Source organism: Nicrophorus vespilloides, unplaced genomic scaffold (assembly GCF_001412225.1).
Source record: "Nicrophorus vespilloides isolate i.1.1-1 unplaced genomic scaffold, Nicve_v1.0, whole genome shotgun sequence".
In the NCBI taxonomy this organism is placed as follows: Eukaryota; Metazoa; Arthropoda; class Insecta; order Coleoptera; family Silphidae; genus Nicrophorus; species Nicrophorus vespilloides.
The window spans coordinates 39,430-66,843 of record NW_017098659.1 but is presented as its reverse complement, the minus strand read 5'-3'; the positions used below and the strand labels follow the sequence as shown (position 1 = coordinate 66,843).

General features: G+C 26.6%; 6 protein-coding genes across 7 annotated transcripts in view; 5 read left to right on the top strand and 1 right to left on the bottom strand.

Moving 5' to 3' along the window:
• LOC108562978 (mucin-5AC) overlaps positions 1 to 27,414 on the bottom strand; it is a 58,987-nt gene that overhangs the window by 31,455 nt on the left and 118 nt on the right. The window contains exons 2-3 of one of the 2 annotated variants that reach the window (XM_017921491.1): positions 27,264 to 27,369; positions 8,069 to 8,117 (exon numbers count right to left, since the gene is read on the bottom strand). The gene's annotated coding sequence lies outside the window, so the exon portion shown is untranslated. Of the gene's footprint in view, positions 1 to 8,068; positions 8,118 to 21,428; positions 21,657 to 27,263; positions 27,370 to 27,414 lie in introns of those variants that run through there. The other variant, XM_017921493.1, reaches the window with a different exon arrangement.
• Positions 1,009 to 1,744, top strand: LOC108562983. Its single transcript, XM_017921501.1, has 2 exons — positions 1,009 to 1,062; positions 1,118 to 1,744. The coding sequence occupies exons 1-2, from the start codon at positions 1,015 to 1,017 to the stop codon at positions 1,595 to 1,597; spliced, it is 528 nt and encodes a 175-aa protein (XP_017776990.1). The 5' UTR covers positions 1,009 to 1,014; the 3' UTR covers positions 1,598 to 1,744.
• On the top strand, positions 3,438 to 4,307 carry LOC108562980. Its single transcript, XM_017921497.1, has 2 exons — positions 3,438 to 3,540; positions 3,598 to 4,307. Exons 1-2 carry the CDS (start codon positions 3,493 to 3,495, stop codon positions 4,255 to 4,257), a joined length of 708 nt encoding a protein of 235 aa, XP_017776986.1. The 5' UTR covers positions 3,438 to 3,492; the 3' UTR covers positions 4,258 to 4,307.
• LOC108562963 lies at positions 5,190 to 5,932 on the top strand. The gene is made up of 2 exons (XM_017921477.1): positions 5,190 to 5,237; positions 5,294 to 5,932. The coding sequence occupies exons 1-2, from the start codon at positions 5,190 to 5,192 to the stop codon at positions 5,930 to 5,932; spliced, it is 687 nt and encodes a 228-aa protein (XP_017776966.1).
• Positions 6,378 to 7,159, top strand: LOC108562962. The gene is made up of 2 exons (XM_017921476.1): positions 6,378 to 6,425; positions 6,488 to 7,159. The coding sequence occupies exons 1-2, from the start codon at positions 6,378 to 6,380 to the stop codon at positions 7,157 to 7,159; spliced, it is 720 nt and encodes a 239-aa protein (XP_017776965.1).
• LOC108562982 lies at positions 8,844 to 9,621 on the top strand. Its single transcript, XM_017921499.1, has 2 exons — positions 8,844 to 8,909; positions 8,960 to 9,621. Exons 1-2 carry the CDS (start codon positions 8,862 to 8,864, stop codon positions 9,593 to 9,595), a joined length of 684 nt encoding a protein of 227 aa, XP_017776988.1. The 5' UTR covers positions 8,844 to 8,861; the 3' UTR covers positions 9,596 to 9,621.

Sequence of the window (27,414 nt, the reverse complement as noted above, 5' to 3'; positions counted from 1 at the left end):
TGCTGGCACGGCCTCGTGTATACTGTTATTCGATATCAATATTTGGGTTTAGAATCACAATGCATTTTTATATTGCATTCACACAAAAAAAAGCAGTACCAAAAAGTAGGCAAAAATAAGGGTTTGCTAGTTTCAACTGAGCTATAGAAAGATGTACGTTTAAAAAAAAATAAAAAATTGTACAGATTGCAATCGTCTAAGAGAAATGTATATATTAAAATTATTTAACTATTCTCATAAATTGAACTTAATTCTCTCATTTCTTTAATTTATAGGCTTTTTTATTATATAATTAATGTTCTATAATTAATTTCAGATAGGATTTTTTAATTATCTCATGTAGACATTTTATCATTATTATGATTATATAAATATGTTTTAGTTTTTTCAATAAATGACTATAAATAAGTGAAAAAATGTTTATTATCTTAACCCTTTATCTGAGTAATGAGTTTTAAATAAATGCAAAGACAATTTTTATTTTCTTTATTTTACCTATATGCAAGTAACTAAAGATTAAAATATACTAATATACAAATTACTAATTATATTTGATAAAACTTACAAAATTTTAATTAGCATAATTGTTGTTATCTTTGAAATATATTAGTACTATTTTCAAACGTATAACTTAATTAAAAGAAACGTAATTATATTAATTAGGATTTTATAATTTCATATTTTGTATCTATTAATTACAAATAATATAAACGTTACAAAATAGTGATTTCAATTACATATAGGAAGAAAATAAATATTTTTACACTTATAATAAAAAAAAAATAGAAAAAATTAACTATAGCAAAAGACTGTTATTGTCCATAAGTCCTTCCGCCCATTGCTATTTTAGTAACTCCAAATTGTATTCTCTTTTAATTTTTCATTTAACTTCTCTCGGATTTCTTATTGGTACTGTTTTTATGTATGAGTTATTGTAAAAAAAAATCTGTATGATACGAGCCAAAAACGAAATCAAAATCCGAAACTCAAAATATTAGTACATTCCTAACCATCATGTTATTAAAAGCTGTAATCCTCATCGGGGCATTATTTGCCTGCCAAGTATGTAACTAACCTATGTTATTCTCAAATTAACTTCCAAATTTCAATTATCTAGGGTGCTTATTCGCAAAAGCAGGCGATCGATTTATTAAACGAAATATCAAAACCTCCGATACTCAAAGCGTTACAACCGTTCCCGAATAGAATTAAAGTTTATTCGCCCATCTCTATAGAAAGAGGTTATGAATTATGGATGGATAGACCCACGAAAGATATCCAAGAAGACGACGACTTTGTAAACGAAATTATGAATGTTCTCGGAAACGACGGTTACCACAACCGTGATGTTTACTATAAAATAACAGATGACTGCCTCAAAAAAAATAACGAAACATGTGTTAAACATCATGTAGATAATAATAATTTCACAGGAAAATACCCTAATAACTTTTTGACAATCTTCAATGATAATAAAATCAATCCTGATGATATTGAAAATAATATGAATATATGCATCGACCACGTCAATGCTTCTAACGTTTCGCAAATGATCGTTATAGAATTATCTAAATGCGTTAAAACCGCAGTCAAATAATGCATTTTAAGATATTTTTCTTTCACTTTCTTTTTTTATTCCATATTTTAACAATTGTGTATGTCAAGTAACATATTAACGTAATTATACAAAAAAATTAAATAACTAATTTTAATTTTAACATTTCTTTTAAATATTTTTTTAATTTATTCATTATTCACTATTTTTAATTAATTAAAGCTACAAAATATGTATCTTCCAAAATTAATGCGTTAATTGTTTATCATTACTTTTATATATTTTCTGTAACCTTATAATTATTTTATAAACTGTGCGTGTATTTTTTTAAATAAATGATTTAAACAACTGTTTTTTTTTATTCTCGTGTAAGATTATTACTTAAATTATTTTTGTTCTCTTCAAATATTACTATTAATAATTTAAATCATTTTTCGGTAAGTTTTACACTTTTTGTAATTATGTGTGTATCTTAAATAAATTACTTTAAATTAATGAAAAAATAGTTACAGATTTTTTTATTAAATTTTACGTTTAAAAATATTTCTTAATTTATTTCCATTTTTTTTTACCAAAGTATGATACAGCGTAAATTTCATGGTCAAAACTCTTAATAATAATGATTCGACTTACATATATAGATTCAAAATCTTATACATTAAAAAATTAAATAATGTCAAAATACTTAAAAATTATTGGTGGCATTCGAAATCCCGTCCGAAAGGATCATTTATGAAAACGCGAATTACACGGTTTACTTCAGAACGATTGAAATTTTCTAACTTTTCAGCTGGTCAACAGATGTCACCAATATAGATTCCGTTTAATTTACATTTTATACAAATTGGAGTGATTCTTAACCACATATATTACGTGTTTACATTGGTAACAAATATTTAAATAATGAACGACATCATAAAAAATATCTAATATTTCTATTTTATGTCTCTGAAAATATATTTTTTTATATGATTATTTTCATATGATTTAAATTATTAACTATGTCAGGATCAAGTTTTCCTAGGTTTCTTTAGACCTCCATTGTCTGATCTTCGTACATCTAAAGTTAAACTATGCTGTATTTTCTTAAACTCTTTATAATATACCAGCGAATAATAACAACGTTTTTGTTTTGATTTATTCGTGAATAAATTTTGTCAAAAAGTCACCACGTTTTGTGCTGGAGAACCAAATCGTAAATATCGAATCAGTACACTTTCCATCATGTTACTAATTAAGTGCAGTAATTGCCCTTTAAACGTTCGTTGTCAACCAATTATATAAACAACAATACTTTTTTAAAAGCCTTGTTGTCATCTTCTATTATTCTAATAATTAGGAACGTGTATGCCAAAATATTAATGGAGAATTGAACACATGTTGTTGAGCAATGCGTTTCTCAAGGTTTTCATAACAAATTCGAATTCGGATGAATAGAACAGTTTAAAGATCTCAAACATCAAATCTGCAAAGATTTGTAATCATGCATTGATATGGGTGAGGAAAATTCGTTAAATATTGAGAAGTACCATAATAATATAACGCATCAGGCCTGTTTCAAAGAAAAAATAATTACAAGTCAAGAAATTATAACTATTTGCGTTAGTATCTGTCATTTTTATACTTTTTCATTGAATGAACTAAAAAACATTAAAAGAATTGTTTAAATAAAGTAAGAGAAATAAAATTATTTCGTGTCATTACAACATTTGCTTCATTAACAGAAATTACATTTGCGGAATATTACTAGAAAATGCATTATTTGCGCTTATCGATAAACCAAATAATCTATAATCTGATATAATACTCCAAGATTTTATCGATTAGTCGGAATGAACTTGGATTTTTGAGATCCAGGAAAAGTGCTAAAAATACTAGTTCAATGCTATATAAATAGGTAACAATTTAGTTATCAAATTAGTACATTTCTAACAACCATGTTATTCAAAGCTGTAATTGTTCTCGGGGCTATAGTTGCCTGCCAAGTAAGTATCTAATTAATTATTTTAATAAAAATAAACTATATATATTTCTCAATTCAGGGCGCTCCTTTCTACCCCCAAAATGCGGAAGAAGTAAGAACAGCAATTGATTTGTTCCGTGAAGCATCAAACGCTGCAATGGTAGAAGGATCCAAAACACTGAAACCTTTGCTTGATGAAATCGCAGTTTCCTCCGTCGCAGCAGAAGAGAAAGGTCACGAACTTGTTCATGAAACAATGCAGTTGGCCTATAGGCAAATCAATTTGTCCGAAGAAGAAGCTAACAACGAAGGAATCGATGCTTACGTATGCATTGATGCTGCAAGGGAAGAACTTCCAATTTTATTAAAACGTTTATCCAAAATGGTTATGGACTGCGGTTCGGATGCTCGTCGTGAAAGCAACGGACTTGTAAATGAAGTCTTGGAAACTAGTGGAAGCGAAGCTTACTATAAACGCAAAGGTTATTACAATGAAATGGATATTTGCATCAAGCAGGAGAACGAGGCATGCTTGAACGATATATTGGCTGTTGTTAATGAGGATACTCAAGTATTCCCTAAAGAACTTCTAAAACGCTTCGATCAAACCGAAAGTTCTTTGGGAGATGTCGAAAAAGATATGGATAAATGCATCCAAAACGTGTATGTTGAAGCTTCCGATTTAACGGAAAAAGTCGTCATTAATATGAATGAATGCATCAAAACCCTAATTCCATGATTTATAACGTGGTCTAAATAAACATAAAATAAATATACATAAAAAATGTACTTTAATTTATCCATCAATTCCCTATGTTGTTTAGTATCAATCCCAATATTATATAATTTATATTGTAAAGTCCTAAAGGTTTTTTAACTGAATGAAATTCCAAACCATTGTTTGTTAGATCCAGAATAAATTTATTCTGGATCTAACATTTGCGGACGAGCAGCGGATATAGCTGTCCTATTCTTTACAACAAAAGACTACGCTTCTTTGAAAGTCATCTGAGTTGGCGCACACATCGAATCTTAATACAAAACAACAACATAATAATACTCAGCAGTTTCGCAATAAACAGTTAAAAATGCGACCTTAAAAAATATCCGTTTACAAAGGGTTAATATAAACAATTCTCATTGTATCAAATTTTATATTCCTCTCGTTTTAAATAATTGGAGAAAGAAACCACAAATGCTAGTTGCAATAATAACAAATAATGTTGTTCTAAGAATATCCACTAATTGGAATTTCCATTATTCGTTATATTTAAAAATAAATAAAAATATTTTGTATTTAATAAATCATCAATAATCTTTCTTAATCCACAAGTAACAATCCATTTGTATATTACAGTTAATCTATATTTTATATAATCAATATTGTATTAATACAATCAAAATCAAAATCAAAATTTTAAGTTTTATTTAAAATTATTAATATTCAATGACCTTCAATTAAATTCCTTTCTTGAAGACGTGCGTCAATTTACAAAAAAAATGAACAATTCAATAACGATGTAAATGGATTGATGGGAAGTTAATGTAATTTTACCAATGGAAGAAAATAATTACAAATAATTTTATTAAAAAAAAAGTTAAATAACCGGATGTATCTTCAGTATAAAAGATTTCCTTGGTTGGTGAATGATCATAACGTATTTAACAATCATGCAACTACCAACTGTGCTTGTCATTGTATCTTTAATTTGTTTTCAAGTGAGTTTTCAAATTAATTTCTCGATAATATTAATAAGAATGTACCGTGTTTTTAGGATGCATTTAGTCAAGCACACAATGCAGATGATGTGCGTCAAGCGATCGCTCGGTTTCGTAATGCGTCAAATACTGTGTTGGAAGAAGGAACTCAGCTACTGAAGTCTTCAGTTGCTGAAATTGAAGTATTATCGTTTGCAGTTGTAGAAATTGGTTTTATAAAAATTAATGCGTCATTGGCATCAACAAACAAACAGGTTGACCTTGAATTAAACAAAGGTGTTTATGTTACTAAATGCGTTCATGAAGCCAGAGCTAATCTTTCAAGTCTAATAAAGAATCTCAGTAAGCTTATCAACAACTGTGGTGAAAATGCTCGACATGAAATTAATATAGTTAATGATATTTTAAACTATTTGTCCATTGATATTAACCTGATTATTGATAATTATTATGAAAATATAGATGTTTGCATTGAATACAAGAACGAAACTTGCTTCAATAAACTTTTAACAGGAATCAATGAAAATTCTGAACTGTATCCTAAAGAGCTTTCAGCTCGTCTCAACCTAACCTCAACTTCTTTAGAAGACATCAAAACTGATTTGGGAAAGTGCATTGCAAATACTGATGATAAAGCTTCATTTGAAACGAAAAAAATCGTCAATAACATGTCTGAATGTATCAGAGGTATTTGAAAGTGTTGTTATTTGTATTTAAACTTATATAGTTTAAAAATATTAATATTTTACATTATATATATTTATTATTGATTTTAGTATACTAAATATTTACTTTAATTAATTTGTATTTAAATGTTATATAATTACTGATTATATACTTTTACTTATATCAAAAGTTTTTTTTGTTATACTTCGATAAAAGACAGTTTAGTTTTGTTGTTCAGGTATAATAAAAATAGATTTCTACGTAACTGCTGATAGCTATAGTATCTGTAATCTTGCATGGATTATATAAATTAAAGAATCAAAAAGAAACTAGTTTTTTTAAATAATTATGTTATCTCTTTTCCCGTATTCTTTAAATCGAAGTTATTTTTGGTTTTCAACGACATAATAACTGTAGAAAAACCCAGTATATAAAGCTTCTTCTAATTGGTAAGTAATCAGTACACCTACAGACATGTTTTCAAAAGCAATTATTGTTTTCGCCGCCTTAGTTTCGTGCCAAGTAAGTTTCTAATTATTTTATTTTAAAAAATATATATATTTGTAAAAACCTAAAACTTTTAGGGTGATTATCTTAGAAATAAGGAAGCAGTAGGACAATCTATCGATCTATTCCGAGAAGCTTCAAACAAAGCAATGATCGAAGGTTCCCAAAAACTGAATCAGTTGGTTGTTAAAATCAACATTTCTTCCACCGCAGTTGAAGAGAAAAAACTTAAAAAACTGGATAAATCTATTATTTTAGCTATAAAGAAGATTGATATTTTAGAAGAAGATGCCAGCAATGAGGGAATTGATATTTCCGAATGCGCTAAACATGCAAGAGCAGATCTTGCAACTTTATTGGTTCATCTTAACAAAGCAGTTAAGGATTGCGGATCTAAAGCACGCAAGGAAAGTAATAAAATGGTAAATGAGATTCTTGACTCTTCTGGAAGCGAAGCTTATTACAAACGCGAAGGTTTCTCTAGTCAAATGAGTGCTTGCATGAAACAAGAAAACGAATTGTGCTTGAATAATCTTTTGGCTGTAGTTAGTGAAAATGTCAAAGAATTTCCGAAAGAGCTTAAAAAACGCTTCAATATAACTGTAACTTCTTTGAATGATGTAGAAAAAGACATGGATAAATGCGTTGACAACGTTGATAATGACGCATCAAAATTAATAGAAAGTATCGTAATCAAAATGTCTGAATGCTTCAAATCCAGAAAGGAATGGTTAAAAATAAATCATTAATTTATCTGTGTTATATGTAGTAAAACTTTACAAATTTATAAATAAAATATTTATAATATCGATTTCTTTAGAAATAATGATATTATTAGTTGCATCAATCTTTGCGTATTTCTTTATTGTCCAAAGAATTTTCACTACTTGTTTTCCCAATAAGTTATAAAATAAGAATTAATGCAATTTAGTAATTGTTTTTTGATTGTCCTCTGGGCTATAATTGCTGTTTCTAATTAATAAATAATTCTAAATCCAGGGCGTTTCATTTTATTTAAGCGAATATTGAAAAACTTAATAAAGAAATCGCTTTGTTTTGTTAAAAATCAACAACTCTAAGATTCGATGAATTAATAAAAATTTGTAGTTTGTCAATTGATCCCTGATTCAAAGCTATAAAATTTCTATTATAAACGAGCTAGTCGACTAATATAGGCCTTGTATGAGCAAGTCGATATATCGCAAGAAGAAGCTAACCACAAAGGAATTGATATTTCTGCAGTTCTGATTATCGTAAAAATGAACTTTTATTGAAAACTCTGCAAACTAAAATATGAGACTTCACTCAAATCACAATACCTTTAAGTGCTATCAAAAGTAATGATACTAAGTGCGCTAGAAACGTTCATAAACTTTGATAATTGTAGAAAAGGTAAAAAAAATATTTATGATTCTTAAGACAACGGTTTTTAAATTTTCTTTAACTGCTTCATTTAAATAGGAAAATAAATTTAAAAAAAAATAGGGCAAAAACACTTAGGTCGATTTATTCACAAACTCAATAATTGTCCTTTTTATTATCAGAAAATTATCATTATTAGAAACTGTAGTTGTTGTTCTATGTTATAATAAATTTCAGTTTTTTAACTCCTAAATTACTATAAACTAATTATTTTAAATTATGTACTGTATTCTTACCAGGTATTTCACAAAATTGTCCTATCTGCGCTTTCTATTCGAACTCTTCCTGAAAATAAAAAAATATAGATTTAAATTAAGTCACCTCTTCAATCCCTCTTGTCAATAACTTTAGATCTTTATACTATAAAAGGTTGCAACGGTCTTAAAAGGGTTTTAATTATATGAGTTATTTATAATTTTAAGATTATGCAACAGATAATAAAAATTTTCGACTTATTATCTTATTAACGAAGTATTTCTGCTATTTAATAATCATATAACCGTTAATTTTCAGTAATTATTTGTAAGTTTTAATATAATTAATAATTTTCAAAAATAACGTCAATATTCACTTATAAATTAATGACAAGTAAATTATTTCATTTCATTTTAAAGAGAATATTACAAAAACATAATAATATCATAAATTATTATTTATTAATCAATAAAAATAAATTATTTATTTATTTTTGTAATCTTTATAAATATCATTTTATTATATTCATCAACATTAATTACAAGCTTAAAAGTAAATTAATTGCATGTGATTTAGTAGAGAAAGATACTGGGAATTGTGAATTTTAATAATAAGACTATAATTTACTTTAGTTTGTTAACCGTTCGACAAAAACAATCTGATAATCACGTTTCTATAAGAAATAGTCGTTGAATATTCAATAATAAGCAGTTAAATTATACTTTATGATTTCCAGAATTCCATATGTAAATTACCGAAAATAAACAACCGGTTTATAGTCTTACTATAAAGGCGTCTCTTCATGACCAAGTGACCAGTGCATATTCAACCATCATGCAATTACAAACAATCCTTGTTCTTGTGGCCTTAGCAGCCTTTGATGTAAGTAATTATTTTATTTTATAATATTCTTCTAAAGTTATCATTTATAGAGCGCATCTGCTTATCCACAAAACGCCGAAGAAGTGCGAAGCTCCATCGGAAAATTTCAGGATGCAACTAGCTCTGCTTTAGCCACAGGATCCCAAAAACTGAAAACTTTAATTGCTGAAATTGAAGCCGCTTCAGCTTCGGCCGAAGATAAATCGTTGAAGAAACTGGATGAGCTAAAGACATCGACGAATACGCAAATTGTTAAATTGGAACAGACTGGTAAAAATGATTGTGTGAAAATTGCTAAAGCAGATTTGACAACTTCTTTGGATGGTCTTAAGAAGCTCATCAAAAACTGCGGTTCCAATGCTAAGAGCAAAAGCAATCAACTTTTGGATGAGGTTCAGAATACTTTAGGAGGTGATGCGTACAGGGTACGTGCAGGGTACTTCAATCAATTGGATGCTTGCATTAAAAAGAATAGCGAATCGTGCTTGAACGATCTTCTCGCTGTTGTTAAGGAAAACACCAAAGTATACCCTGAGGAGCTTCTGAAACGTTTTGATCCAATCGCACTCTCATTAAGTCAAATCAAAAGTGATGTGGATAAATGTTTGTCTAATACTGATAACGAAGCTACAAATGCTTCAAACAAGATCATCACTCAATTGAACGAATGCATTAAATCAAAGTAATTCAATTCAGATATTAAAATTTTTATTAATTACATATGATTATATAAGGATAAATGTAAATGTTTTGATCTAAATATATTAATTATATTATTTTCATAAAATTATTTCCTTTATTGGCTCTAATGTGGGCCAAAAAACAAACAACCGAAGTGTTTCTGTTATATAATTATTTTTACATTTCATGGAATATTAAAATAAAATATAATTAACAAACACTTATTTCAATTTAAAAATTATATTATTACCTACATTAAACTAAATAAATAAAATGATAATAATAATAATGTTTATTGCATCAGTCGTACAAAAAACATATACAGAAATAAAAAGAACAAAATAAATATATACAATTTCAAAAAAAGTTAACTGATACAAAGGGCTATTGGCCATAGTTCTTTCTGCCCGGGGAATAATAATATATAGTACAAAAAAAAAACATGAAAAAAAATCCAAAATTATAACAAAATCCTTCAAGTTGATAAAATGTGTTCACAAAGAGTCGGAAATCCGATCACAGACCTACTCTCAACGTGCAAAACCGGTAAACTGTATCGAGATTGGAAGGTCTGAAGTAAAACTTTGCGAACGATGCGTTCCAAAATGGGTGTGACCCCAATGCACTCATACAGTAGCTCGTTGGGAGGGAAACATTATATTAATTTATATTTGGGTTAAGTTAATGAAATTATTATCAAAAATGCTAACATACTTCATAGCTTATTGATATTATTATAAACTTTGTAGTATTGTTACGAATTTTATATTTTTTTATTCATTTTTGTATTAAAAGATTCTATTTATTTGATATATGCATTAATATATGCACTAATAAACCCTCAAAAACAGTTTTTTTTTTATCAATTTATTAATCGACCTCAAACACTATTTGTATCTATTTATAAAAAAAAGTATATCTAAAATTTGATAAGGTATTTGTGGATTATATAAACACAATAGATTATATCTATTCGATGATTTTTGGGAAAACGGAAAACGACATATATTTATTTTGTAGAAGTGAAATCCGTTCTATATAAAATTTGATTAGGTTCATTCATCTGCTTATTCGCAGAACACTAAAGAATCTTGACATTTGATGACAGATTTCCAAAAACTCAAATGGTTGTTATCAATGTTCCTCAAAGGTAATTAAAAAACAATCAAAACATTCACGTAGCTGAGAGGATTGAGGTTTAAACAAAATATTATTGTATGTATATAAAGGATATATATATATATAAATACATAATGAGCAGAAGATGACAAACATTAAATGTTTCATGTTCGGTAAGTAATAACTCGCATAATCTATGTTATCGGACTGTTTGAAACCGGACTAATCGAGGAAATATGTATCGTATAGTGCATAACTTTAAAATCACATAAAAATAAAGAGAAAAATTGATCATTTATGTATTAAAAAAAAATTAAATTTTGTATACCAATTTTAAAAAATGTCAGACCGGTTTATAGTGAAACCAAACTTAACTAACACGTATATATTTTTGATCATAAAATGATGCTTATCATATTGTTTTTATTATTTGACTGAAGACTACTATAATTCTTGTTCTTCTTCCTATTGGAGGCTTTCGTCTCACCTAATGCACTTAGTCTGTATCGAACTGACACAATTTTTTCAGTCACAGTGAAGGGAGTAGAGATTTAAAAGAAAAAGAAGAAACCTTTGTGCTTTAAAATTGGACAGATTCTATAAGACAACTCGGGGGTTTCATCGACTTTGATGACAAGAAGATTGAAGGAAATTCGGGTAGACAATTTATTTTGGAAGGACTGCTATAATTATTTCATAAATAACATCATAAGTATAGGCAACATATCATACGTGGTGATATGTTGGAAAGTTCCTTTTTTAAATTGGTTAAGCTATATAAAATGTATTTATTAACGGTCTTCTCATTAGATTGATACACCGATTTTGAACGTTTTAGTTAAAAAAAAATAAATCTAGTATTAGAACTTCTTATATGTAAAATCGTTTGCAAATCTAAATCAGGATTCGGCAACATTTTTTGAGCAAAAAGCCATTTTTAAAATACACGTATCACTCGTTTTACACGCTACTCTTTTTTACACGTTTTAGAAAAAAAAATTAACTGAAGATCATGGTTGATTAAACCAGTAATTGTGACAATGATGCTCGAACAAAAATCAATTGCAAAGGACTCGAATTGGGAAGAAAAATTCTATTCCAGAAAGCCATTTTTAAAATACACATATCACTCGTTTTACACGCTACTCTTTTTTACACGTTTTAGAAAAAAAAATTAACTGAAGATCATGGTTGATTGAACCAGTGATTGTGACAATGATGCGCGAACACAAATCAATTGCAAAGGACTCGAATTGGGAAGAAAAATTCTATTCCAACGTGATATTAATCACAGCTTGGCTCAATATGATGAGGTCTATACAAATTTAACAAGAAAGAAAATGTTAATAACGGATTTCATTACCAAATCTCCTCGGAGTATAAATATTTCTACTTCAAACATCAAATCAGCACAAAAATTTCGACTTATAGAAGTGACATCGAACCAATCACGAAGAAGAGATTAACAGTGATTAATGATAGTGATGAATGCTATCAACCTTTACAATATTTCTTTTATGAATCTTTTAGATTTTATTTTTGTATTCATTTGTATTTTGTTTTTAATTAATAAAAGACTTATTATATATTTTTGCCTTTCAATATTTTTGTTTGATAAACAATGAAATTTTTCGATTTATACGTTTTTCTCAGGAACCTATCTACCGTTAGGTTAGAAGTATTGACTTTAAAAAAAAATGTTGATTTTTTCAGAATGGGAGCTAAGAGCCGCAATTTCTCATCTAAAAAGCCGCATGAGACTCCAGCTATTGCATGAAATACTTCTTTTAAATATTCATTCGCTTCTATTGAAAACTACATACTAAAATTGTTTCATTAGATTAAAACCGATAATTAAATACTTTTGTAATTCTTTTCATATATTTTAACTACAATTAGGAAAATGTTTCACAAATTATAATATAAATAAATATTATTTTATTAATATAATTTATTATGTATATATGTTTATTTAAACATTATAAAAATTAAATTAAATAAAAAATTAATACATAATTTACTAACATTGAAAGGATGCATGTTATTTTCATCAATCTTAAAAAAATATTAAGTATTTGATTATACTAAAAAGGAATTGTTTAGAGTATAATATAATAATAATAGAGAAAAGTTCTAGGAAGTCATGATGCATATCGAAATGTAATTTGCTGCAAGTTTCTATTAAAGGAAGATGCACGTTACAAAAATAAATAAACTTTAGTTCTTCCATAATAATGCAAAACAAAAATGCTTTTGGTAAACTAATTAAATAAAATTCTTAATGGAATAATTTAAGCAGTTATAAAATACTCAATTTGTCGCTATAATTAATAAAGAAAGTAATAACAAACTTCGATGCATTTAAAGAAGTAATGAGAAAAGTAAAAGTTCGGATTGAAACGATTATATGCGATGTGATTAACTGTTTCATTAAGTGCGGTTTGGAAAAATCGTTTTAAAATAAAATGTAAACAATAAAACGACCACAGAAGAACCGCATCGATAATGATGATGTGTAGAAAAGCAATAAAAAAAGTAACTAGAATTCGCGGTATCTTCAATCAAGGAATACAGCGTTCCAAGATGTGGAGATAATTTAGTGGCTGTAGGAAATTGGCAAACGGTCGATGCAGACGAAGAATAATAGCGAGAAGATCCAAAGAAACTTTCATATTTGCACGTTACGATTGGATTGTCGGAAGTTTATATTGGAGCTGCGCTCTCAGTCAGAATTGATCATATCTAGTAGTTATTGTTACAAGAAGACTACGTCCCGAGGATTCGAAATATCTGTATGAGAATTAATTTCACCTCCCCCGAACGATTATCAAGCAATGATTTCCTTTTCTTTTAAGTTTTGTTTCTATGAGCATTTCGTTTCCGAAATGCACGTGAAAGTTGCATGCAATTAAATCGCCGCTCCAGATTTCCATAACCTCTTCATCCCGTCGAAGCACGCGACGGCTTATGTAACCTTAATACAGTTTTAGTCGCATCTGTGACCTGTGACCCCTCTGAGAGGAAGGCGCTCGGGCGGAAGTAAAAGTAGACCCAACTTGCATAGGTTTCCCATTACGTTAGGAAAAAAAAGACACAAGCTCTTGTCGAAATGTGTAGGAGATTGTGTCGTTCGCACAAAATCGCACATACTAATTACGATTTGAAAGTGCTTCTTCTTCTGTTGCCGTAGCGGCCTTCGCATTTATTTTTCCATCCGCGTCTTCTCCATGAATAAGAAAACGCACATTTGAATTCTTCAGAGATTTCCGTGATCGAATTCAATAAATTCTACAACTTTTTCATTTCAAACGTTGCATTCCAAATTCACCTTCAAATTGTGATTGGTTACCGTAAACAATATTAATGCATAAGATAATTTTATTTTCATAGCTTCAATCATCATATTTACATTGGAGCAAATCAAAAAATGAATCAACAGTTTTGAATTTTTCGTTCTTTATAGTATAGTATAGATTTTATGTAATATCTATTTCATGACATATCTGTAATTACTTTATATTCTTTTTATATTATTTTAAATTTTAACTAAATATTCTATATATTACCCAGTTATTGTATAAAAAAACGTCCTTTTACAATAAAAAGTATAAAATAAATAGAAGTAGGTCAAACAGATCAACAAGTTATAGAGTCATACCTCGATTAAGCGATACATCGTTTTCAGAAGTAAAAATCCTATGGACATAACAGTACTTCTGGTTCTTAATATAATTTCTGCAGAAAATTCGTTAATTACTAACAAAGTTTTGTAAATCTACTGAAAAAGGATCATCTTCTTTGTTATATCGAAGCTTCGTTATCAGAGCTATTAACAGACGTATGATGTATATAGTTACAAAAATTGCATTAACACAAAAAAAAACAAAGTTTGTTTTAATTTCAATTCTACATAGGACAATTTTGCCCAAAGTGTATAAAGTATTATCTATTAAACTAATTTATTACATGCTAACCTAACCAAAACTAACCCGAAAAGATACAACGTAACATATTTGAAACAATATAAATACAAAATAATACAATAATAATACAGAAAGTTAACTGCTGTAAAGGGCTATTGACCTTAGGTCTTTCTGTCCTTGTTAATAATATTTATTTATTAAACTTTATAATATATTATAATTATAATTTAAATAAGAATAATTTCCTAAATAATTCTACAGAAGACAAAGTGAAAAATATATTGGATCTATTTCATCCAAAATATCCATTTATATTCAATTCTAAGAACAGTAGTTAAAATACTTCTACAGAAAAGAAGATACAAAAAAAAACATTGATAACCCTTACATAACTATCAAATACTACTCTCTGTCTTTAGTATTTTCTATTTCCATAACTCACCGCATACTTTTATTACATAAATCAACGAGAATGAAAGTAGGAATCCTACTGATAATCCTGTACGAGCATTAATCACTTTCTTGCAGCCGATAATTAATGCAAATCGTCTCTGCCAGTTTTCATCTCCGCAATTTATATATTTTTTTGAGAGAACAAACGCTTCGAAAACGAAAGTTTCCTGCTGTCGCGAATGGAATGTCTTTACCTAAATGTATGCATTTATATTCACATATATATGTATAAATATTAATTGGATTGTTAAAACCAATGACCTTTCTTGCATCCGATACAATGTAACGTTATTTACGTATATTCACCGCACTCGAACCGAAGAGAATAACCCGGACGTTGGATAAAATACACTCCAGGGAAAATAATAAGGAAAAGTTTTTATACCAGGAGATGCTGCATAATTCACTATCTACAACTGTTATGTAACATATTTATTGTATGCTATAGTAACTGTATTATTATTATTACCTCTATCATATTTATCTTCCAATTGCTATAATTATTTGTTTACTTAATTATATGATGCAATATCTCGAATAGTGCGGCTTCAATCAGTCCGGATTCACTGTAGTACGGTTTGAAAATTTCAAAGTAAATCATATTTTATTTAAACAAAATAGATTAAAAAAAAATAAGTACACATAATTATTTTGTTCACACATAAATAACTTTTTTTTTACTTTTATGTGCATTTCAATCCTCGATTAGTCCGGCTTCAAATAGTCCCGCACTATACGAAGTATTGCTGTATTTAATATAATGTTAAAAATAAAAACAGGTGTAATATTGTAAACAATATCTCGAATAGTGCGACTTCAATCAGTCCGGATTCTCTTTATGTTTATATGTATTTAATTCTTCGATTAGTCCGGTTTCAAACAATCCCGCACTATACGATGTATTGCTGTATTTAACATAATGCGAAAAACAAAAACAGATGTGATATTGTAAGCTATATCTCGAATAGTGCGACTTCAATCAGTCCGGATTTACTATAGTACGGTTTAAAAAATCATTACACATAATTATTTTCTTCACACATAAATGATTGTTTTTTTTTCACTTTTGTATGGTTTATGTTAATAATTACTTAATTCCTCGATTAGTCCGTTTTCAAGCAGTCCTACATTATAGGAGTTATTGCTATATTTAATATAATGCGAAAAACAAAAACAGATGTAATATTGTAAGATATATCTCGAATAGTGCGACTTCAATCAGTCCGGATTTATTATAGTATGGTTTGAAAATGTCAAAATAAATTCTTAAGAAATTTACATGTATTTAATTCCTCGATTAGTCTGGTTTCAAACAGTCCCGCACTATATTAGGTATTGCTGCCATAATGTGAAAAATAAAAACAAATGTATTATTGAAATATATGTAAATAGGAAATATTATAATATTTAACAGAAAAACAGATTTGTTATTTAAAAGCAAAAATAAAAACATCTTTGTAACGGAATTGTATTGCATATTCTTAGGTAAATTCAAATCGTGGATTGTTGCAAAAGTCATTTCTGTACGGCACAGAACTTTCGTTTTTTTCATGAGAAAATGTTGCTGTCTTCAACATTTATTATTATTCTTTAAAAAAATATGGAATGGAATCTCTGCTTTCATTTTTATTTTAAAAACGAAACTATAGAATACTTTTTTTTGTTCTATTCAGCGTTTATTTGTTTCAAACTGTAAAACGTGTACAGATTATATAAAATAACGTAATTATGTAATGATTATAGACTTATGAATGTGTAATATGGATCGAACAATTCCGGAAATGATAATCAAGTAGGTCTCCCATGTTAATAACAGAAATTACTGAACCGCTTATAGAATTAAGCTTCTTACATAACGCGGATCCACCAAGGGCTTACTAGCAATTTGCCTTTCACGTGCGTTTATTGTTCGATACTGATAATAATAATGATTATGTTAATGGCAAAAAGGAAAGGAAATGTTACATCATATGGGAATATTAAAAAAATATTATTAATAATAAACATCTATAAATAATTGTATGACATCTTCATTTATTTTTTTACATGAGTGGAATAAATTTTATTTGAAAACATGCAGTAAATTTAATGTTTTTTTCTAAATACAAAATCAGTGTTTTTTTAGTGTCTATAAATAACGTTTACCTTGTCAATTATCATAACTTGTTTCAAGTTTGATTCCAATTCGGTTGAAGTATTTACAAATCTTCGTCGAAGATTGACGTTTACGGTATTTATTGTAAAGTATTTTAAACAAATATGGTAGGAAAGCTACACTTGTAGTATGTTATGCAATGATGCTTCTTCTATTTAGGAATGAGAAACATTCCTTTTCATTCATCGCTCTATTATTACTCTTACCACTTCTTATATTCTCATTGTAAATAACTTAAGTTTTAATTAAAAATAAACAATTTTTTACATTTAACTTTGCAAAATTAGTATTTATAATAAGGAAGTACAGTGTTTAAAAATAATTACTATGCTTAATATTGTTAACTTGAAATGTATATTCTATATTTATTAGGAAGCTTGCGGTTTAGAAAAGCGTTAATGTAGCAAAATCGTCTCCATTCTACATAAATTCCAGTCAATAATTAAATTTTAGTTAAAAATAAACTATTTCCTACATATAATACAGTAAAATTAATATTTTCAAAAAGCAAAAAAAAATATTTTTTATATTTACTTATTAAAAAGATTTCTATATAACACATCGTCTTCATTGTAGATAAATTCCTTTCCATCCCTAAATTTGAGTAAAAACTAAAGTATTTTCTACATATAATATTTGAAAAAGCAATACTGTAACACGACGGGTGCTTCGCGTACGAAAAGACAAAATATACAAAATCTTCAAAGCCGGCTGGGCGTGAGTCCCGACATGGGAAGATTCAGAATTGATAAAGTTTTCTTTTTAAAAAATTGTTTCTAAATAAATTTCATTTCATTTACTTATATTATATTACTTATATTACATTATATAAATGAAAACATTTTAGAAATAATCAAGTTATTTGATTAGATTTCTTTCATAGCACGTTTTCACATATTTATTTTCAATTTTATGTCAAATATTTACTCACTTACATACGCCTTCCTGATAATAAAATATGTTTACATGTGCAATCTTAGTTCTATAATTATCTAGTTATTCATTTATAATAATTTTATTGGTTTGTTCTCAATGTGATTATAAAAAAAAATCATTTTGATAGAACTTTATATTATTTGTTCTTTGTATTATTTTATTTATAAAGTAAATTATTGCCAAAAACATTTAAGTATTCTTAATTAAAATATCCGTATTTTATGATTTTTTAATGAATTAATAAACAACATTTGTTGTTTTTTTTATCATATACTTAATTTTATGGAAAGTAGAAGACATATTTAGTATAATTCTCATAGAAAAAATGAGTTCTCAATTTACAAAATAAATAACAAAAGAAAAGAAAGATATATTGGAACTAATTAATTCTGAATTTTTACTTTATTTTCTTCTTAAAGTAACTTAATTTAATTAAATTAAATAATTAATATTTAATAATAATAATATTTGCTACTAAATAAGAAGAATTATATTAATAAAATTAATAAAAAAAACTACATTTGCAATTTATCTATTTTTTTTTTTAATATTTATTATATTTCGTTTTTACACAAAAAAGTTATTGAAAATATTTAATTCTCATTTGACTATTTTACTAATATTTAATAATGAAGATGTTCACATCAATGAATTGTATGTAGAAGGACAATTGAATCGTGAAATTGAATACAAAACAAAATCACGTCTTCCACTTTTTCCCACTTAAATTTTAGAAAGTGCCAAAAAAATAATAAATAATAGAGAGGCAACAAACATAAACAGTGCGATGGGAACATCGTTTTTTTTTTTGGAAGACGAAAATACTGAAACAATGATGGGGAGCATCGTGTTCTTGAACTATGATGCATTCAGTGTATTATTAGATGTTCGTAACAAAGTAAAAAAAAGACACACACAAAAAAAACACGTTTGGCATTTAATTACATTAATCATAGACCTTTTTTGTCCAATCCATGATAGATCTTTGCAAACAAATCATTTGTCGGTCTTTTCTTCTCTTCTTTTTAATCCTCCGATGCAATTACTCAATCCGTGCAAATCTTCTTTCTAAATGCAAATGTCTCTTATGCGCTTAATTTATTTATAATAATTACATCATCTTCGATAATTTATATATGTATTATGTTGTAATGGAAATATTTATTGTTTGCAAAGATTTTTTTTTCAATAGACAAAACGAAGTGTAATAAATTGAAATTATCGCTAATTACAGTAGCTATTATTCAATCAATAATAAATAAAAAAAATTGAAAAACGTATTAAATATTACGCAATTTTATTTAATTCTCGACTATCCTTCAAGTTTATAGAAGAAATATGTCATTATTTTCAATCTTTTTTTTTACTTATTAATAAAATTACATGATTTTTTATATAATGAAATTATATAACTAATAATTAATTGAATACTGTAAAATTTGTATTAGAATTACAAAAATTTAAAGCTAGATTAATTAACTTGGAAAATACATACAAAATATTCCTGCATGGAAACTAAATAAAATTATTTATGGAAGTAAAACAGTTTCTGAACTATATGAATATTTCTTGAAAAATAATTAACAAATTAATTTGATTTTAACTGTATGATTTAGGTTTCTTTTATTGAATACATTTGACCCTTTTCAGCCTTGTGATTCCAAATTGACTAATGTGAATTGAAGTAAGATTTATTTTTAACATTAGGAAATGTTGAATAATGAAAAAAAATAGCTAACATATTTTTTTAAGATTAAAGAAGTGCTATTATGAAGATTTGAATAAAACAAAAATAAAATTTTTGAAAAAAAAAAAGCGCTGGAAAGGGTTAAAGTAGAAAAATAAAAACATGATTTAATGAATTTTCTTCAAATTACAATAAAATATGTACTTAAATATTTTCGAGTAATTTTATTCATATTAATAACTTACTATAAAATTATAAATTTTATGAAATATACATAGACTGGGTTGGAAAATTTTAAAAGAGAATAAAATTTTAATTTAGAAAAATACAAAGAAATTCTAAAAATATATTTTTTTATACTTTAATTGCGTTTTTTTTTTTTCAGATTTGTATTTGAATGTGTTTACTTTCTTGAATAGTCCGGTTTCAAACAGTCCGGATTATAGGCGGAACCGATATTTTGCGAGGTCCTATACCTTAAAGGTACAAAATACTTTTTTTTATAAAAAAAATAAAATCGTTATGATGATAATAACCCGTATTTTACCTAGAGTATAAGAAACACAATAATAGAAAGATTTACCAATGACATTGCAATCCTTTCGTTTCGTGCAAAGCCCATATGCAACAAAAACCTTGATTTAATCTTAATGGAATTAATAAAGGAAACCATCGAAAGAAACAGTTGCAAATTCTTAGATTTACATCAAAGTAAGACAATTTTATTAGCATTTAATCTGTGTTAAAACAAATATTTCAATGTACAGTTTCATTTCATTAACATTTTACATTACTATTATTTAATTAAAGACATTTTACTACAATTATTTGTTTTTTTTTTAATTTATATTAAAATTATTTATATTTTCAGAATTGAAGAGAATAAATTTTCTTATTTTATTTTTTTTATTTAATTTTTTATATAATTATTACAATATTATTTAGCTTATTTATATATACCTCTACTAAACCGGACTAATCGAAGAACTAACTACAAGAAAAGAAAACCTATTATTTATGTACAAAAAAAAAGATTTTGTGTACTAATTATAAAGCATTTTTCCTTCAAACCGTACTATACACATACCACTCATTTTATACGGTACTTTTTGTAAACGTTTTCGCTTTTATATGGTATAAAAAAGAAATGTTCAAAATAACCTATTCGTGGTTTTACACGTTTCAGCTTTTACACGGTAAATAAATAAACTGGATATGTTCAAAAGGAACAATTGTTTTGCCTATCAATATTTTTGTTTGATTAATGTACCATAAAAAAATGAAAAAAATCATGATCAATAAACAACGTAACTATGTTTTTTTTATGCACGGTTTCACATTCAAAAAGTTACAAAATCGAATTACACGTTTTTCTCAGAAACCTATCTACCATGTAAATCAGAGGATTGGTGTATATGAGTTATTTCTTTCTGTTTTTATAATTACTTCTGTTATTGGATAACTATTTCAATAAATAAACACTTTTTTGTTATAAATGTAAGTTAGATTTATTTGCAATTAAGGTTGTTAATTTTCGTAAAGAGAAAAAAAGAAGAAATAATCACACGTTCTGGTTAATAAACAAACACAAAAAAAATGTACGAGATGCATTGCGACACGGCAATTTTTGAGCAATTAAAATTATTTTAGTGTGAATTAAATTTACGCTTTGCGCAACGCCTGAAGACCGGTTGCTCGAAGAACTTTATGTCTTCTGCATAAAATATATCCAAATAAAAAACGTAAATATCAAATGTATTCATGAAAACCGCGAGATTTGTGCCATAAACCGTTGCGACACGACAACTACAAAACAAATAACAACAAAAATAAGAGAGATATACATATATACGCATATTAATTGCTATGGGAAATCTCGTGTTGTATAATAATAATAATCCGGCAATAACCAAGTCGAGGAGAAATTTGCGCAAGAAATCAACAACTACCGTCGCCTTATTGTTATTATGATATCGTATGCTCGGATTTTCCTTCGCGCCGTCGCTTTCCTCTCCATTTCATTCATTTCATTCACGCTTCGATTGTATTAAAAAGGATTTTCAAAAATTTCGTCCATTGTTGTGCAAAAATCTCCACACTTGGCCGAAATGGAAATGGAAGTGATGCAATGCGGACGGCGGCAGGTGAAAAGGTGTGTGTGTAATAATGATCCTCTGCTCTACAATTGCGATTGACTCTAAGAAAGTTCGTAAAATCCGAAACTGATATGATCCAATTGTGATAGTAAAAATGTATACTCAATCGTTTTAAAGAAACTAAATAAATATGTAAGCCATGTATTATATAATAATTATAGATGCAAGAGACGATTCGAGAATGCTTTTCGTTCGACCACTTTCTTGATACAAAAACCTTGATTTGAATATAACTTTAATATAATATTAATAATTTCTTTCAATTCGATAGAAAGATATGATCAGTTCAACTTCCAAATTTATCTCCACACGTATTTGTATTAAATTTTATTGTTATTAATACAGAAAAACCTATTTTTATGCGGTAGATTTTCATAAATTCTTACATATAAAAAATAACTTTGTACAATAAGAGATTTTTTTTAAAACATTTAATTTCTCATATTATATATGGAGAAATTTTCAAATTGCACATGCAAAATTCACTGCTACTTGTGATAATCCAATATGCGCATCTTCTTGTGATTAATTAGTTCGAAATCGACTAACAGAATCGTTTGAGCAGGCTGCACATATGCACACTTATAGAAAACATTACGCCGTTGGAATTGGTTGGATTTCATATACCACATAAAAAAAATCGCATAAAAAAGACCGCACAAAAACAGGTTTAACTGTAAATTATTTAGAATTTCAAAAATTTAAAGAGACATGTAAATATGAAAATTGATTAATTTACCAGGAAAATTGCATGCATGCATTTACCTTTTCCCTTTAGTAAAACTGTTACTGAAAAACATGATTAGACCAGATAAATAAATGATTCATAATTAATTAAATATCAATAATGACGTTTTAAGATTTAGTACATTAATCAAAATAATATGTGCAGACGACCAAACCTTTTATTTGTAGACTTCATAATTTATTTATATAGAATTTTTGAACTATTTTTAAATAAGTTATTAGCATTGAAAGTAACCAAGAATAGAAGCTATTTCACTAAATTAGCTAATTTATTAACATCCAAGTTGAAAAATACTGTAATTGAAAATTATATAATAGATAGAATTTTTATCGTAATTCAATAAAAATTCTAAATATTGCAGCGACAGAAATCTACATCAAATTGGCGATTTTTCTAACAAATCGTTAGTACAACAATATCTTGCATAAGCGGTTTCGATTAGTCCTGATTCACTATAGTTCGGTTTAAAAAAATCAAAACAAACTAAATTTAAATTAAGCAAAATTATCGTTTTTCTCACAGTTAAGTTTATTTTTCTGCAATTTGTTTTTATGCTGCTTTAAAGTGCTCGATTAGTCCGGTTTTAAACAGCAATCGATCCGCACTATGTGAATTATTGTATTAATTTTGAAAGAATAAATTAAAAAAATGTATCTCGACATATACGCTAAGAGCTCAAAATGTATTGTTATTAAATAATGAAGAATTGAGATCTTTAAGTAAAAGTTGAATTACTGTAAATATTTAAGGAAAACCTATATAGACTTAAACAATTCGAGTAAAATTACCTAAGAAATAATATAAATTTCTTAATTATATTCAATATATTATAATGTATTTATTTATAGTAAATTGGAAATTTCATATTTTATTTATCAGGAATTTCATTTTTTCTAAAATCCTTCTACAGTAAGAAAGTACAGTTTTTTTTCTATCTTAAGTTTAAATTACAATATATTATCTATATAAATATAGATAATAAATCATAATCTAAACATTAGCAAAAAAAAGGAATGTATAAAAGATGAAACGGTTATGGCGTGAAAGTGTCCATGGATCATCAGAATCGTGCATTATGTGCATAAATAAATATGAAGAGCGTTGGTTTGTAGAGAGGTCTTTTCAATTGTTTTGTTACTGAAACCGGAGGCATCTGCCGAATGGTCATGTGTATATTGATTTATTGTCACTTTCGCTTCACGTGCATTAATTTTTGCGACATGTGAAACTCGCCGATCTTTATTTGCGTCCATTGAAAGAAAAGAAAAAGAAAAGAAAAAAATAATATAATAACGCTGAGATTTGCATACAAACGAAAATTACGCGGATAGCGAATAATTTAATAACTAAAGACGTATAGGTGTCAGCTAGTTTGAATATTGTAATTAATCTTAATTTGCATTCGTAGACGGACAAAAAAAATATAATTAACTCTTTTTTTGCCTATTTGTAACGCACTTTCACGTCACGCATCACGAATATCTCAATAGTTTGTTAGAAGGTTTTTTCCACAATTTACAATCGACTTTAAAAAAAAAATATTGAGTGCAGCAATACCTCAGCAATTTGGAATTTTTAAACCAAATTATAGTGATGTCTACATTGAAAAGTATTTGTAAGTATTTTGTTTATTTTAATTTATTTTTTTCAAATTTATGCAGTCAGTAATACGGAATTTAACATATATAAAAGTATAAACCATGATAAAGATATGTATATTTAGATTTTTTTTAATTCTCCCGACTTACGAACAAATTCTACTTACGAACAATCCTTTGGGACGGAACTAATTCGTAAGTCGGAGGATACTTGCATTGGCTAAACCCGCACTATGAGAGGTATATCTTTTGTATATCTTTTTCGAAAACTGAATTATAATATTACACTTAAATTATACATAAAAAATACAAACAGTTTAGCTTCTGCTTATTAATTCATTTGCATCTATTAGAATATTTAAATAATAATAATCTTAATTATAAAATCAATAATTAAAGAATAATTTTAGAAAGTTTAGATATTCAATGATAATATACAATTTCTCAATATATTATGAAGTAAAATTGGAGTGAATCAAATAAAATGAAAAAAAAAGTGCTTTTACTACGGATTTCGATAAAATAGAAAAAAAAGTTAGGATTAAAAAAAAAACATATGTTAAGTAAGACTATAAAAAATATTAACCTAAAATAAAAAACTTCTATAACTTACAATTATTTTTATAAATTTACACCATAATAAGTGCAACACATCGTAATAAATTTATAACTATTTCAACTATAAATTAACTAATTGTCAATTTCAATTTTCATGATATTTCAATTAAAAAAAAGAATTTTAGAAAGTTTAGATATTCAATGATAATATACAATTTCACAATATATTATGAAGGAAAATTGGAGTGATCAAATAAAATGAAAAAAAAAGTACTTTTACTACGGATGTCGATAATTATAATAGAAAAAAGATTAGGATTAAAAAAAAGATATATTAAGTAAGACTATAAAAAATATTAACCTAAAATGAACAACTTCTATAACTTCTGACAATTATTTTTATAAATTCACACCATAACATCTGCAACAAAGCATAATAAATTTATAACTATTTGAACTATAAATTAACTAATTGTCAATTTCAATTCAATTTTCATGATATTTCAATTAAAATTGATTGTAATTAATATTTCAAGCACGAAATAATTTATTTAATATTTTATTATTAATATTAAGGTCACCAATTTTTTTACAATGAAAAGTTGAACAAAAAGGGGAAATTAATGAATAAATGAAACATTTTATAAATTCAAATAAAAATACACTGATTATGCTTACATCCCTTTTAATTATTTAATTAAACGAGTATTTTTTCATTGAATGAATATTTTTGTATCTTTGTATTGGAAATTTCGGAGCAAGAAAGATCCTTCATATTGAATTTTAGTTAGAGTATGAACATTCAACCTTGATTTCTCACTTGTCCAAAAATCATTACCAATTGAAAAAAACTCTTTCAATTGCTACATTAGTTCGAGTGCAACACAAGGTAAATGCAAAGAGAATAACTAAATTTTCATATGGAATGTGTTCATTTTTGAAATGGTTAAATATGTCCACCCATCTTTTATCAATTTCAACATGTTGATGTCCCATTGTTCTAATTTATCAGAATTTAAATATACATTCAGTTTTCTAATTTTTTCAAACAGACAATTTTCATCGATTTTAATATCGTCGATAAAATATCGAAAAGAAAGACACTTTTCGAGAACGGACAGAACCTACAAGTAACTAATTAGATTTTTTCATGTTATTAATAATTTGTATTAAAATTTTCTAAAATTTTAAAACACAATTGATTTTAATTAATATTTTGATTAATAAATAGAACAAAGAAATATTTTATTATTAATATCGTAATGAAATATGTTAAGGCCTCATTAAGGCAACGACGAATAAATTTGAATTGAGTAATTTAAATCCGGCTTATGGAAATGGGATCGCGTGACAATCGGATGGAAAATAAATTTCTAATATCAATTTTCAAGAGTGCTGCACGACATCGATTAACGTAATCAAATAGGAAATTGCTCCCATGCAGCATTTTATATCAGCGACATTTTCTGCATACCAGAGAAAACAGTGAATTTATCGAATCCACTTTACATTCAACTCAACGCACACAAATAAATTACTTATATTCATTTACTTTATATTTACAAAATGATGAAAAGTAGAAAATATTACATCATCGACATTATTTAGAAAATTCTTAATTAATACGTGAATTAAACAAAAATAATTAACATCTCTTTATATTAAAATAAGATTAATAAATTATGTAGATTAATTTATATAAATTTCCTAAAAACTAAATTATTATTTCAATAATCAAAATTAAAAAATTAGGATAATTATTAAAAAAATATGATTATTTTTTGTGTGTAAAATAAACAAAGTAACTGAAATAATTTAATTTAATCAAGTTTTATTAGAAACTTGAGATTTATATATTTATCTCATTTTTTTTAATTTAAAGCAAATATTTCATCCACAAAATTATTAATTACAGAATATACAATTATTTTGCAGATTTTGTGTCAGTACTTAACATTTTATTTTATTAAAATGTAATAAAAATAATCAGTAATATTTTTGTACAATATTTAATGGTCCTTTTTGTCCTAATCAGTAATAAATTTGATTATACAATTATTTTAGTTAATAATTAATTTTACTGTTTTAATATTTAACATTTTATAATAATCTATATACAAATTTGATTATAGCATTTTTTTTGTTAATTATTTTTTAAGCCAAAAATCAATTTGATAAAATAATAAATTAATGAAACATTTTAAATATCCAATATAAAAATATTATAGAATAATTATAGAAAAAAAATCGTTGACTAATATAAAATATTAGTTAAAATTTCTAATATAGAGTATGGATTTTTCATTTATAAAAATTATGTTTCAATGTAATAAAACTCACCTGTTTTTAAAAAAATCCAAAAAATAGATTTTATGGCAAAAATCGCTCACAGAATTTGCTATTCGATGATAGCGGTCACACGCGAATCCAGCTTCAGCCAGAGTAGCTAAGAAATAGGTAAGAAATGTGTTAAAAATCTCTCAATTCGGTA